The sequence below is a fragment of the Phalaenopsis equestris genome, unplaced genomic scaffold (assembly GCF_001263595.1).
Source record: "Phalaenopsis equestris unplaced genomic scaffold, ASM126359v1 Scaffold000878, whole genome shotgun sequence".
NCBI classification, from domain to species: domain Eukaryota; kingdom Viridiplantae; phylum Streptophyta; class Magnoliopsida; order Asparagales; family Orchidaceae; genus Phalaenopsis; species Phalaenopsis equestris.
The window spans coordinates 296,005-308,524 of record NW_018165318.1 but is presented as its reverse complement, the minus strand read 5'-3'; the positions used below and the strand labels follow the sequence as shown (position 1 = coordinate 308,524).

At 33.5% G+C, this 12,520-nt stretch overlaps 2 protein-coding genes across 2 annotated transcripts; both read left to right on the top strand.

Annotated features, from left to right (window-relative positions):
• Positions 1-885: 885 nt before the first annotated feature.
• On the top strand, positions 886-11,815 carry LOC110032147 (la-related protein 1B-like). The gene is made up of 6 exons (XM_020735672.1): positions 886-1,201; positions 10,297-10,465; positions 10,553-10,643; positions 11,094-11,165; positions 11,338-11,409; positions 11,668-11,815. The coding sequence occupies exons 1-6, from the start codon at positions 1,126-1,128 to the stop codon at positions 11,719-11,721; spliced, it is 534 nt and encodes a 177-aa protein (XP_020591331.1). The 5' UTR covers positions 886-1,125; the 3' UTR covers positions 11,722-11,815.
• LOC110032148 (la-related protein 1B-like) lies at positions 1,578-3,004 on the top strand. Its single transcript, XM_020735673.1, has 4 exons — positions 1,578-1,656; positions 2,123-2,194; positions 2,365-2,436; positions 2,719-3,004. Exons 1-4 carry the CDS (start codon positions 1,606-1,608, stop codon positions 2,770-2,772), a joined length of 249 nt encoding a protein of 82 aa, XP_020591332.1. The 5' UTR covers positions 1,578-1,605; the 3' UTR covers positions 2,773-3,004.
• Positions 11,816-12,520: the final 705 nt, after the last annotated feature.

The following is a 12,520-nucleotide window of genomic DNA, read 5'->3' as shown; positions in this document are numbered from 1 at the left end:
GTTTACGTGGTTCGATCCAACTGGATCTACGTCCACGGGAGGGAATCAATCAAATAGTTCACTAAGGCAAAAGAAATGGAGAATACATAGTTTATACATAGAGATGAGCACTCATCTTCCTTCTATGGCCTCCCTCTCAAGCGGCACCTTGATACAAGGCCTCAAGATGCTCTCTTCTTCTCTAGCTCTCTAGTTATTCTCTCCTCCTTTCTGGTAGCTTAAGATCTCTTCTTTTGCTCTCCTAAGTCTCACACCCTCTCTATTTATAAAAGCAAGAGAGTGGTAGATGGGAGGTAGGTGAGCGGTAGGTGAGATGTGGTAGGTGAACGGTACCACATTACAAAAGTGTTCTTTTACCTTAATTCAGTAATTGAGGGTCAAAATAGCAATGAGTTACATGCCAAATCATTTAATCTGATGTTGACAGTCTGTTTCTACAAAGAATCACTGGCTAATGAGCGAAGGACAATTTTCACCCGGTTTTAGATGAGCATTGATGGATTAAAAAAAATGTGTAAAATATTTAGAAAGTATTTTTTTTATTATTTCGCAAAAAATATTTACAAAATATATATTTTTCATATTTTTTTATAATCTCATGGTTACGAAGCATCAAGCTTTCTAAGGAAAAAATGTCTGGTCTGGAACTTCGCTGGCCATTAAAATAATTAAATAATTTTAGAAGTGTAAATTGATTAAAAGATAAAAATAAAGGGAGTTAAAAATAACTTTGGTTCTCAGCCAACCACGGCACACCTGCAACAGCACATGTGTGGCTAATAATAACCTCGTTTACTGGCAACCGACCAAAGAATATCAAAAGTTACTCTACAAATATGCCGGCAGGCGAAGAAAGCTACCTACCAAATCTGAATCCCATTTTTGTTCTCCTTCTCATTCCAGAATCCCACCCACCAACTATTCCCAATGTCAGGAGCGAACAATGTAAATTTGAGTAGAGGTGATAATCGTAACCAGGCCGGGTATGATTGCCGGAACAATTAAGATCGTCGTCATGAGCAGTGGTCGAACTCTTATCGAGGTTCGGGAGGTTGTGTGCCTCCATGGATACAATTCCCTAGAGAGCAACTGCGGCCTCACATTGTACCATTGATCTCGCCGCCTATGTATCTGATGTTCATTGGGAATGTCTTTCCGTCCCACTGGAACAGTACTTATCAAGTCCCCAATGACATTCCTTGTCAAGTCCCCAATGGCATTCCTTGTAAGATTCTACTGTCATTTTTCAATTAAATTGCAAATCAATTTCTACTTTTGTTGCTTAAATATTCTTATATGGTTTTGCAGATTTTCCTTTAAATGCATATAACAATTCATTCCGCCTGCAATTTCAATACTTGTGCGGGTCATCTTTTGTTCCTTATCAAGGATTTTATGCAGCACTGCAATCAAATTTTTCTTTTTTGCTGGTCAATATGCGAGCGAACTTGCGGAAGCAAATTCAGTACTATTTTAGGTATGCTTGCAATATTGTTGTTTTAAAATTTTAAAATGACTCCATATTTTTTATTAGTATTGTGTTGCATGTATTATGATTCCTGCAGTTCGGAGAATTTGTGCACTGATCATTACCTGAAAGAGCACATGGATGACCATGGTTGGGTTCCAGTAACTTTGATTGCACAGTTTAAGAGAGTGAGTAATTTTAGTTTGTTTATTAGTTATTCTGTTTAGTTTGACCTTCTTTCTTTTTTACCTTTTTAAAGTTTATTTTACGGGTGGTTTGGAAGTCAATTTTAAGCAAGATTTATGCTAAATAACGACAAAGGGCCAAAAAAAAAAGCACTAATAAATATTACAAGTTCTTAAATTTTTATCTTAATTTAAAATTATCAAATTATTTATCAAATTTTATTAAGATTTATATATTATCATACCAAACATTTTTTCAGCATTTAAACCTTTTAAGATATCATAAATTTAAACCTTTTAAGATATCATAAATGCGGATTTATAGCATTTACTAAATCCTATTTATACTAAATCCTACTTGGAACCAAATAGCCCCTTAGTTTACTCGTTTATTTATTAATTTTGCTATTGTATTTATTTGAATTTTATGGTTCATCCTTATAAAATTATTTACTGGTCTATTATATAGGTTCAACGATTAATGAAGAAAAGACAATTCATATATGATTCATTCAGACTCTGGAGTTTCATGGAAGTGCAGGTAATTATATATATTGTTTACCCAATAAAATTAATTGTTTAAATCTAGGAGATTTTTTTTTAAAATAAAATTATTTTTCTTATAGAGGTTGGGATAATTATTATCATAATTATTATCTTTTATTTTTATTATGAATTCAACCTTAGAAATTATTTGTTGTTGTGTTACAGGTTAAGTCGTTAGCCGATGATATACAATTTATATTAGAATCTTTAAGGCCTTCAAATGCTGTGGAAGTGCGGGTAAATAATATTTAATTGTTGCATTTAATATTGCATTTTTGTTTTTTTTCCATGAATTTTGAAAACTAAAGAATATGAATCACAAGGACTAAAAGAAGGAATTTGGTTCCAATATTTTGTTCAACATAGGATAATATTTTCATGTGCATTTTCATATTTCTATTTAAAAAAAAAGTATTATTGCCATAATTTTTTTGATTTGCAAGAACAATGCATGTTTCAATTCTATAATTTATGTGATAAATTCTATAGTTTATGTGACAATTTTTTATTTACATGCAGGGTGATAAAGTGAGAAAACGCTATGAATGGAAGAAATGGGTGTTACAACCATAAACCTCTGCTCGTTCCAGTGTTAAATTTGGGAACCAATTTCCAACATCCTCAGATTATGAATCTCTGAAAAAGATTGTGCGGTTGAAGAATTTTGATGATAAGAAATATTTTGAGTTAGAATTCATTATTAAAATTTTATCACGATGAAAACCAAAATTTTAGAATTTATTTTGATATGAGTGCAATACATACATAACCCTAAAGTATCACCAATATTAATTTTTTTTTGGAGATTTACATGCCCAACCATAATAACCCCCTAATTTTTTTAAAAGCGTAATGCCTTTTCCGTACATGTGAATTGATGAGAATCATGTTATAGCACTAATTTTTAACACCAAAAGGTGTTTTTTTTTTTTTTTTTTTTTTGGTAAATATCAACAATTTGGTGTTAAATATGTAAATACGTAAGAAATATGTGGTATGCATGCAAATCACAAAAAATAAGTTTAATGATTTTGAAATCTGTCCTGGTTAAAAATTTTATAGATATTATTCTCACCTAATTTTCTTTCATTATCCAGTACACGAGATTCAACCGACATAATAAGTACAATTTGATGATTTTTGAGGCTTGGAAACCTATTAAACACTGGAATATCATAAATGTTTACAAAAAAATAGAGAACATGGGAGACTAATTTTAGTAACTTTTATACAAGTAAAAATAATATTATGCTACTTATATGTTATGGAGATATATAATTTGTGTAATGTTAGTTGGGTCAAATAGTCCTTTACAATTAAGAATAGACAAGCTCGCACCAACCCACTTACACGATGGCATGGTGTGATCTACTCCGACTTTTGGACATCTAGACTCTCTTCTGCCACGGGGCTATAGGTTTATATGTTATTTTCTTTTAGATATGTTGTAATTTTTGTTTTTGTGATGATTTAAGAGTTGGGGGCAAATTTTCAGGATATTCTTGTATGCTAGCCCTCGAACTTATTAGTATGACTATCCTTTGTAAAAATTCTTTAATGTGACTTATTAGATTTCAAACTCTCTCTCTCTCTCTCTCTCTCTCTCTCTCTCTAACACACACTCAATGGTTTCAAAATCCTTAGAAAAGAATTCGATTTCACGAACATTATTAGGCTTTTAGCCGTATTCCAATATATCGATAGAAAGAATAAAAACTAATAATGATGTCATTGTAATGCAAAAATCAAATTATCAATTTTATATAATTTGTAAAATCTTATGATGTTTGAAGCCAATTTTGACGTCTAAGTACATTTATTTAATTATTTTAAATAATCTTGGAGTTAAAAGGAAACTACATGCGTCCCTCAGCGCAATTAGACATAACTTTGTAACTCTTGTCACGTGAGATCAATGCCTTCCTCTCAATGTTCTATGTCGTGACTAAAAGAAAAAGAAAAGCCATTATATATATATATAAAAGAATAGTATTGGAAATACATCTCCCTTATGTGTTATTTGTTTCCGCAAGAAGCAAACCCGGGTCAGATGAGACCTACGCCTCAGCTGCCTACCAACTTGTCTCCCTAAATGCATCAAACATATAAATTTACTTCAAGTCATAAATTTGAATGTTCAGTCTATCACAATATATTATATGATTGGAAGAAAATGCTTAAATTTGAAGTTCACTTGCAAAAGTGAAATATGAAGTTTATCCATGAAATAGTCAATCCATGAAAGGGGTGTAAATGAGTTGAGTTCAAGTCAACCTAACTCGGGCCCTTCTTGTTTGTCAAAGCACAAGCCTGAGCTCAAGCTTGAGCTTGGCTTGTGATACTACTCAATTTTAAACTTAAATTTGAAGCTCACTTGCAGAAGTGGTAAGTTATTTTTAAATTTTTTTGACATGATGGATAAATGATCCCAATGATCGGTGAATTAACGACTTAATTTTTTTTCTCACTTCTTATCACAAAAGCAAATTCTGAAATATTTCTTCTTAAAAAATTTGCTTAATTTTTTTTCCTCTTAACACCAATATCTCTTCGAACAATAATCGCAACAACAAAAAAATTTTGGTAAAATTTACATATAGACCACTCAATTTTTATGTAATTACAGATCAAGTGCTTAACCCTCAATTTTTAAAAACCTATGAACTTACGTCTGCATAAAAGTTATATTTCACCTTTTTAAACTCAGAATGAAGATATTTTTTTGTTGATATGAAAAAGTTTGGATGGTACAAATTTACAAAATAAAAGTTAGGAGTTAACATGTTTGCTTACATAAAAAAATGAGTGTATTTATGTAAACGTCCCTAAACTTAAAAAACAACAATAGCATTCTTAGTCAACGAGAATGGCAAAAAATATTATATCAGTCTATCACTAGTTAGACAGCAAATAATATTTGAGCACTAGCACACTATCATTCCCTAAACTCTCTCACTTTATTTCTTACATGCACCTAATATTTTCTCGTGAATATTTTCTTCAAAAATAGAGGACGTCGCCTCTCACATGCCTAGTTCATTTTCATTCATTCTAAATAATACAAATACATGCCATAAGAAAATCAGGAAGCAAGATGGAGGTCCGGGTCCACTTTCCCATTAATTGATAAAACAAACAAAATTTCTTCTTTCTTAACCAGCATGTGTCCTTATAAAGCACAGCATCTCATTAAGGCTCCGTTTGGTGCGATGATTTTCGAGCGGTGAGTGGGGAGATCGGTGTAGAGTTTTCTTGTAAGTTTGTTTCTTTTTCGGTATATATCGGTGTAGAGTTTTCTTAATTGAGTTTATTTCTCTTGTAAGTTTGTCTTCTTCGGTGTATATCGGTGTAGAGTTTTCTTCAGCACATCTCGGTATAGAGAGAGAAGAACGGGTCGAGGTGATCGACTGATGTAAATTTCCTCAAGTAATAAAATCCTCTGCAACTCCGTGAACATAGACAATTTGCCGAACCACGTAAATCTGTATGTTCCGCTGTGGAGTTGTTGTTTTCTGGTGTGAAAATTGTTGTTATATTTTTCGCTTTGTCGATCGTTCTACTATTTGATATATATATATATATATATACAACATCAACTGGTATATCTAGATATATATACAACATCAATTAGTATATCTAGATCTCGCAACAACAACAACTGGTATCAGAGAGTGGTTTTGGATCTGAGGAAGAATGATGGTTGCAGATGAAGTAAGAGTTTCAGGGATCGAGAAATTTGATGGCACGAATTTTGGTTATTGGAGAATGCAGATAGAGGATTATCTTTATGGGAAGAAACTTCATATTCCGTTATTGGGAAAAAAACCTGAAATGATGGATGAGACTGAATGGAATTTGTTGGATCGAAAAGTTATAGGGGTTATTCGATTGACCCTATCGAGATACGTTGTACACATCATCGTCAAGGAAAGAACGACTGCGGATCTCATGGCAGTCTTATCAGGTATGTATGAAAAACCATCGACGAATAACAAGGTGAACTTGATGAAGAAGTTATTCAATTTGAAGATGACGGAAGATGTTTCGTTGTTCAACACCTGAATGTTTTCAAAACTATCACAAATGAATTGTCATTTGTGGAAATTGATTTTGATGATGAGATATATGCACTGATCTTGTTGGCTTCATTGACAGATAGTTGGGAAGCCATGAGGAAAGCAGTTGGCAGTTCTGCAGGTAAATCTAAATTGAAATACGATGATATTAGTGTTTTGACTTTGGCTGAGGAAGTTCGCAGGAAAGATTCTGCCGAGATCTCAGGTTCGAGTTCGTCACTGAATGTTGATTTCAGAGGGAGATGACATAACAGAAACTCAAGTATAGGGGGATCAAAATCAAAGTTTAGTAAGCAGACAACTTGTTGGAAATGTGGTAAGGCTGACTACATAAAGAAAAACTACAGAAATCCTAAGAAGATGGAGAATGATAGCGCATATGTGCTATCTGAAGAATCACAGTACGCATTATTGTTGGCAGTTCATAGTTTTATTGAAGACTTGATATTGGATTCAGAGGTTTTGAATGTGGTAGGAAATCTACCAGAGGCCACAGTGCAGGGCAGTGATGGAAGTGAAGAGGAAAGTAGGTCCGGGACACCCATTCCTATTGTTCCAAAAATAGATGTTGAAGAACCACAGAGCAATGAAAAAATCTTGCAAGATGAAAGTTCGAGCAAGTGAGAGCTGACAGAGATTCCACCAAGGAAGAAGACATTTCACAACAAGTCGATGTACCAGGTGAAGGCTGAGTGTGATGACAATAAGAGGTACAATGTTAGACTTGTTGAAAAAGGCTTTTAGCAGCGACAAAACATTTCTCATGCAGTGGGAGTTGTAAGAAGAGACAAGAGTGACCCAGGAAATAGCTTGGAGGTGCAAAGCTATGTGGAGCCTGATGATATGTTGACTGGGGGGTTACTCTTGAGAAACTGAAGTTGTGCACAGCTTCAGTTGGTTTTCTGGAGTGAAGACACGGGCTTTGAGTTGCGAAGATGGAGGATTTAAGGTGGAGGATACATGTTGAAGAAAAAGGCGACACCGCTAGTGGAGGATATCAGTTTGAGGAAGGAGATGTTGCAGCCTGTGTACCGGTCTCCAAATGGGAGAATTGTTAGAAACGGTGCAGCCCGGTCCACTATGCTTGGGTGGTTACTTTATTTTGGAGAATCACACCTCTTCAAAAATAACCACTTCCGCCTTCCTCTTTTTTGAAGTGAAGCATCTCTTCACTCCCTCATGTTCGTGATAAAAGCTTCGGATGACTCTCCTTGGGTTTAGTAATCACGCTTTGAGTTCTTCTTCGATTTTTTCGAGATAGAGGAAGGTTTCCTTGGGGCAAAGGAAGAGAAGTGCAAGGAGGAGAGTTCCTTGTGAGTTCCTTGTGGTAGAAGGAAGAAGAAGGAAGAAGAAGAAGATTGTTATCCCTAGGCTTATTCTTGGTGTCTTGTGGCAAAAGAGAAATTGGGTCTATTTCTCTTGTAAGTTTATCTCATTCGGTGTATTTTGGTATCGGTGTAGAGTGGTGTAGAGTTTTTTTCGGTGTATCTCGGTATAGAGAGAGAAGAACAGAGAGAGAAGAAGAGAGAAAGCAACGAAGAGTGAGAGATTCCTCTCATAAGTCGAGGTGATCGACTGGTGTAATTTCCTCAAGTAGTAAAATCCTCAGCAACTCCGTGGACGTAGGCGATTTGCCGAACCACGTAAATCTGTGTGTTCCGATGTATTGTTCTTTCCTGGTGTGATTTTTCTCATCTATTTTTCACTTCTTCGATCGTTCTTGTGTTTGATTTATATATATACCACATCAATCGGTATATCTAGATCTCACAACAACAACACACCACTGCAGTTGAAAAACTGAGAAGCTGCAGCTGCGCCAAACAGAGCCTAAGCCTCTTATGTTCCACTGCAGCCATGTCTCTCTTCCTTGTTTCCTACTTCTTCGTCATTGTACTCATCTCAACGGAGGACGGTGCATTGGGTGGCGGGAGCAGCCAGACCTGAACAAACTTGATGTGTTAATGGCTCCAGGTTCAGCACCGGCGAGTGCTCAGAGTGCATGTTGGCACTGGTCAAAGCTAGAGTTGGCGACCGGAGAAACCATAGCCGCCGGCTTTGCTGCCGCCGTTGTAGTGGCCGTCTTTGTTTAAATTTGAACCATCAGGGAAAAGTTATGGTGGCGATGTTTAACTACTGGTAACTGTGAAGCGGTTAAAAATCGCTGCTAATTATTAGTGCTGCAAAGAATTTTACGAGTGATCCCTAAATCATTGAGAAAGATTTTCAACAACGTTATTTTTTGCAGCAGTTTTAAATGCGTTTTTAATTATAGCGGCTCTAAGACAATCGAAATTTTTTTTAACTGTGATTATTCTTGGCAGCGGTTTTAACTGCTGCTGATTTCAAGGTTTTTTTAATTAATTTTTATAATATACGCATTTTCAATTATCTTGTATATATAATAACATAAACATATATGAAAGAAGATTTACATATGTAATTTTGTGCCTATGACAGTGTAAATGTAAAGATTAAAATTTTTGTTAGATATGGAAATAAATAGAAATGGGTGCTATGCATTCAAATGGCCCAAAATTGAAAAACAATGACAAAAAAAAAACACAATTCATATAATATTGATAATATCTCATGTACATCAATCCATGATTTCAGTTTCTAATAACTTAAAAAGGTATTCTTTAAGCAAAAAAATGCATAAATTCTTTGAGTAGATTCTTTGAATGGAGTGGTAACATCTCATATACATTAAAACATCTAGCAATTCATGATATAAACCTCCATCAAGCTTGCAATAAAAGAATTCAGCAGGCATCAAACAAAAATGTATAAAAAAGAATGATTAATAAGTGTGATTCTCCCTCAATTCGTATTCAGATTATTAAGGTTTGTGGCATCCCTTTTAAGAAAAAACACACAACCAATTAATAATTTAAGATGATTTCATTAAGATGATTAAAATGAAATAATATACTAATTACTTATAAAATAACATACTCAGTGTGATCCTCCTTGTGGTTTATAATTCTGCCGCATTTATTGCATGAATTGTCTCACCTCATACCGTAAGGAGCAACAACAATGCGAAGAAGCAACAAAAAAAAAAGGAGACTTCTCAAATGAAGTAAGGCACACATGAATACAAAGCGGACAAAAAGAAAATGAGTTGTATGCCACATCATTTAATCTGATGTTTACAGTCTGTTTTTATTAAGAATCTCTGGCTAATGAGCGATGGAAAATTTTCATCCCGGTTTTAGATCAGTATTGATGGTTAAAAAAAATTTTAAAATATTTAGAAAGTATCTTTTTTTCTTATTTCACATAAAAAATTTACAAAATATATATTTTTCATAATTATTTTTTTAATGTCTTGGTTACGAAGCATCAAGCTTTTTAAGGAAAAAAATGTCTGGTCCGGAACTTCGTTGGCCATTAAAATAATTAAATAATCTTAGAAGTGTAAATTGATTAAAAGATAAAAATAAAGGGAGCTAAAAATAACTTTGGTTCTCAGCCAACCATGGTCCAGGTGCAAGAGCACACGCGTGGCTAATAATAACCTCTTTTGCTGACGACCAACCAAAAAATATCAACAGTTAGCCTATAAATATGCTGGCACACGAAGAAAGCTACCTACCAAATCTGAATCCCATTTTTCTCCTCCTCCTTCCTTCCGGAATCCCATCCACCGACTATTCCCAATGTCAGACGCAAACAATGTAAATTTGAATAGAGGTGACAATCGCAACCAGGTCGCGTATGGTTACCGAAACGATCGAGATCGGCGTCATCAGCAGTGGTCGAACTCTTATCGAGGTTCGGGAGGTTGTATGCGTCCATACATACATTTCCCTAGAGAGCAACTGCGCCCTTACATGGTACCAGTGATCTCTCCGCCTATGTATCCGATGTTCATTAGGAATGTCTTTCCGTCCAAAATGACATTCCTTGTCAAGTCCCCAATGGCATTCCTTGTAAGATTCTACTGTCATTTTTCAATTAAATTGCAAATCAATTTCTGCTTTTGTTGCTTAAGTATTCTTATATGGTTTTGCAGATTTTCCTTTAAATGCATATAACAATTCAGTCCGCCCGCAATTTCAATACTTGTGCGGGCCATTTTTTGTTCCTTATCAAGGATTTTATGCAGCGCTGCAATCAAAATTTTCTTTTTTGCTGGTCAATCTGCGAGCGAACTTGCGGAAGCAAATTGAGTACTATTTTAGGTATGCTTGCAATATTGCTGTTTTAAAATTTTAAATGGCTCGATATTATTGATTAGTATTGTGTTGCATGTATCATTATTTCTTCAGTTCGGAGAATTTGTGCAATGATCATTACCTGAAAAAGCACATGGATGTCCACGGTTGGGTTCCAGTAACTTTGATTGCACAGTTTAGGAGAGTGAGTAATTTTGGTTTGTTTATTAGTTATTCTGTCTAGATTGACCTTCTTTCTTTTTTCCTTTTTTAAATTTTATTTTACAGGTGGTTTGGAAGCCAGTCTTAAGCAGGATTTATATAAGATTTATGCTAAATCCGAACAAAGGGATAAAAAAAGAATTAATAAATATTACAGGTTTTAAAATTTTTATCTTAATTTAAAAATTATCTAATTATTTATCAAATTTTATTAAGATTTATATATTAACATAGCAAACAGTTTTTCAGGATTTAAACCTTTTAAAATTTCATAAATTCGGATTTATAGAATTTACTAACTCTTATTCATACTAAATCCTACTTGAAACCAAATAGTCCCTTAGTTTACTTGTTTATTTATTAATTTTGCCATTGTATTTATTTGAATTTTATGCTTCATCCTTATAAAATTATTTATTTTCCTGTTATATAGGTTCAACAATTAATGAAGGAAAGACAATTCATATATGATTTATTCAGACTCTGGAGTTTTATGGAAGTGCAGGTAATTATGTATATTGTTTACCCAATAAAATTAATTGTTTTAACTTCTAGGAGATTTTTTTTAGCAAGAAAATTATCTTTCTTATAGAGGTTGGGACAATTATTACTATAATTATTATCATTTATTTTTATTGTGAAATCAACCTTAGAAATTATTTGTTGTTGTGTTACAGGTTAAGCCGTTAGCCGACGATATACAATTTATATTAGATTCTCTAAGGCCTTCATATGCACTTGAAATTCGGGTAAATAATATTTAATTGTTGGATTCAATATTGTGTTTTTGGTTTTTTCCATGAATTTTTAAAACTAAATAATATGAATCATAAGGACTAAAAGAAGGAATTAGGTTCCAATATTTTGTGCAACCTAGGATAATATGTTCTTGTACATTTTCATATTTCTATTTAAAAAAAGTATTATTGCATAAATTTTTTTGATTTGCAAGAACAATGCATGTTTCAATTCTATAATTTATGTGATAATTTTTTATTTACATGCAGGGTGATAAAGTGAGAAAGCGTCATGAATGGGAGAAATGGGTGTTACACCCATAAAGCTCTGCTCGTTCTGGGAACCAATTTCACACATCCTCGTATTATGAATTTTTGAGAAAGATTGTGCGGTTGGAGAATTTTGATGATAATAAATATTTTGGTTTAGAATTCATTATTAAAATTTTATAAGGATGAAAATCCAAATTTTAGAATTTATTTTGATATGAGTGCAATACATACATATCACATCAAAAATATCACTAATATTAATTTTGTTTTGGAGATTTACATACCCAGCTACCATAAGAATCCCCTAATTTTTTTAAAAGCGTAATGCCTTTTTCCATATATGTGAACTGATGAGAATCATGCTTATAGCACTAAAGATTGTTTTTTTATTTTTTATTTAGGTAAATATCAACAATTTGGTGTTAAATATGTAAATACGTAAGAAATATGTGGTATGCATGCAAATCACAAAAAATAAGTTTAATGATTTTGAAATTTGTTCTGGTTAAAAATTTTATAGATATTATTCTCGCCTAATTTTCTTTCATTATCAATTTATTTACAATTTGATGTTTTCTAAGGCTTGAAAACCTATTAAACGCTGGGACATCATAAATGTTTACAAACAAATGGAGAACATGGGAGAGGTGGGTCATTTAGTCCTTTACAATTAATTCTAGACAAGCTCGCAACAATCCACTTACACGATGGCATGGTGCGATCTACTCTTCTACCACGGGGCTATAGTGTTATGTGTTATTTTCTTTTAAATATTTTGTAGTTTTCTTTTTTGTGATGATTCAAGAGTTGGGGTCAATTTCTCAGAATATTCTTGTATGCTAGCCCTCCA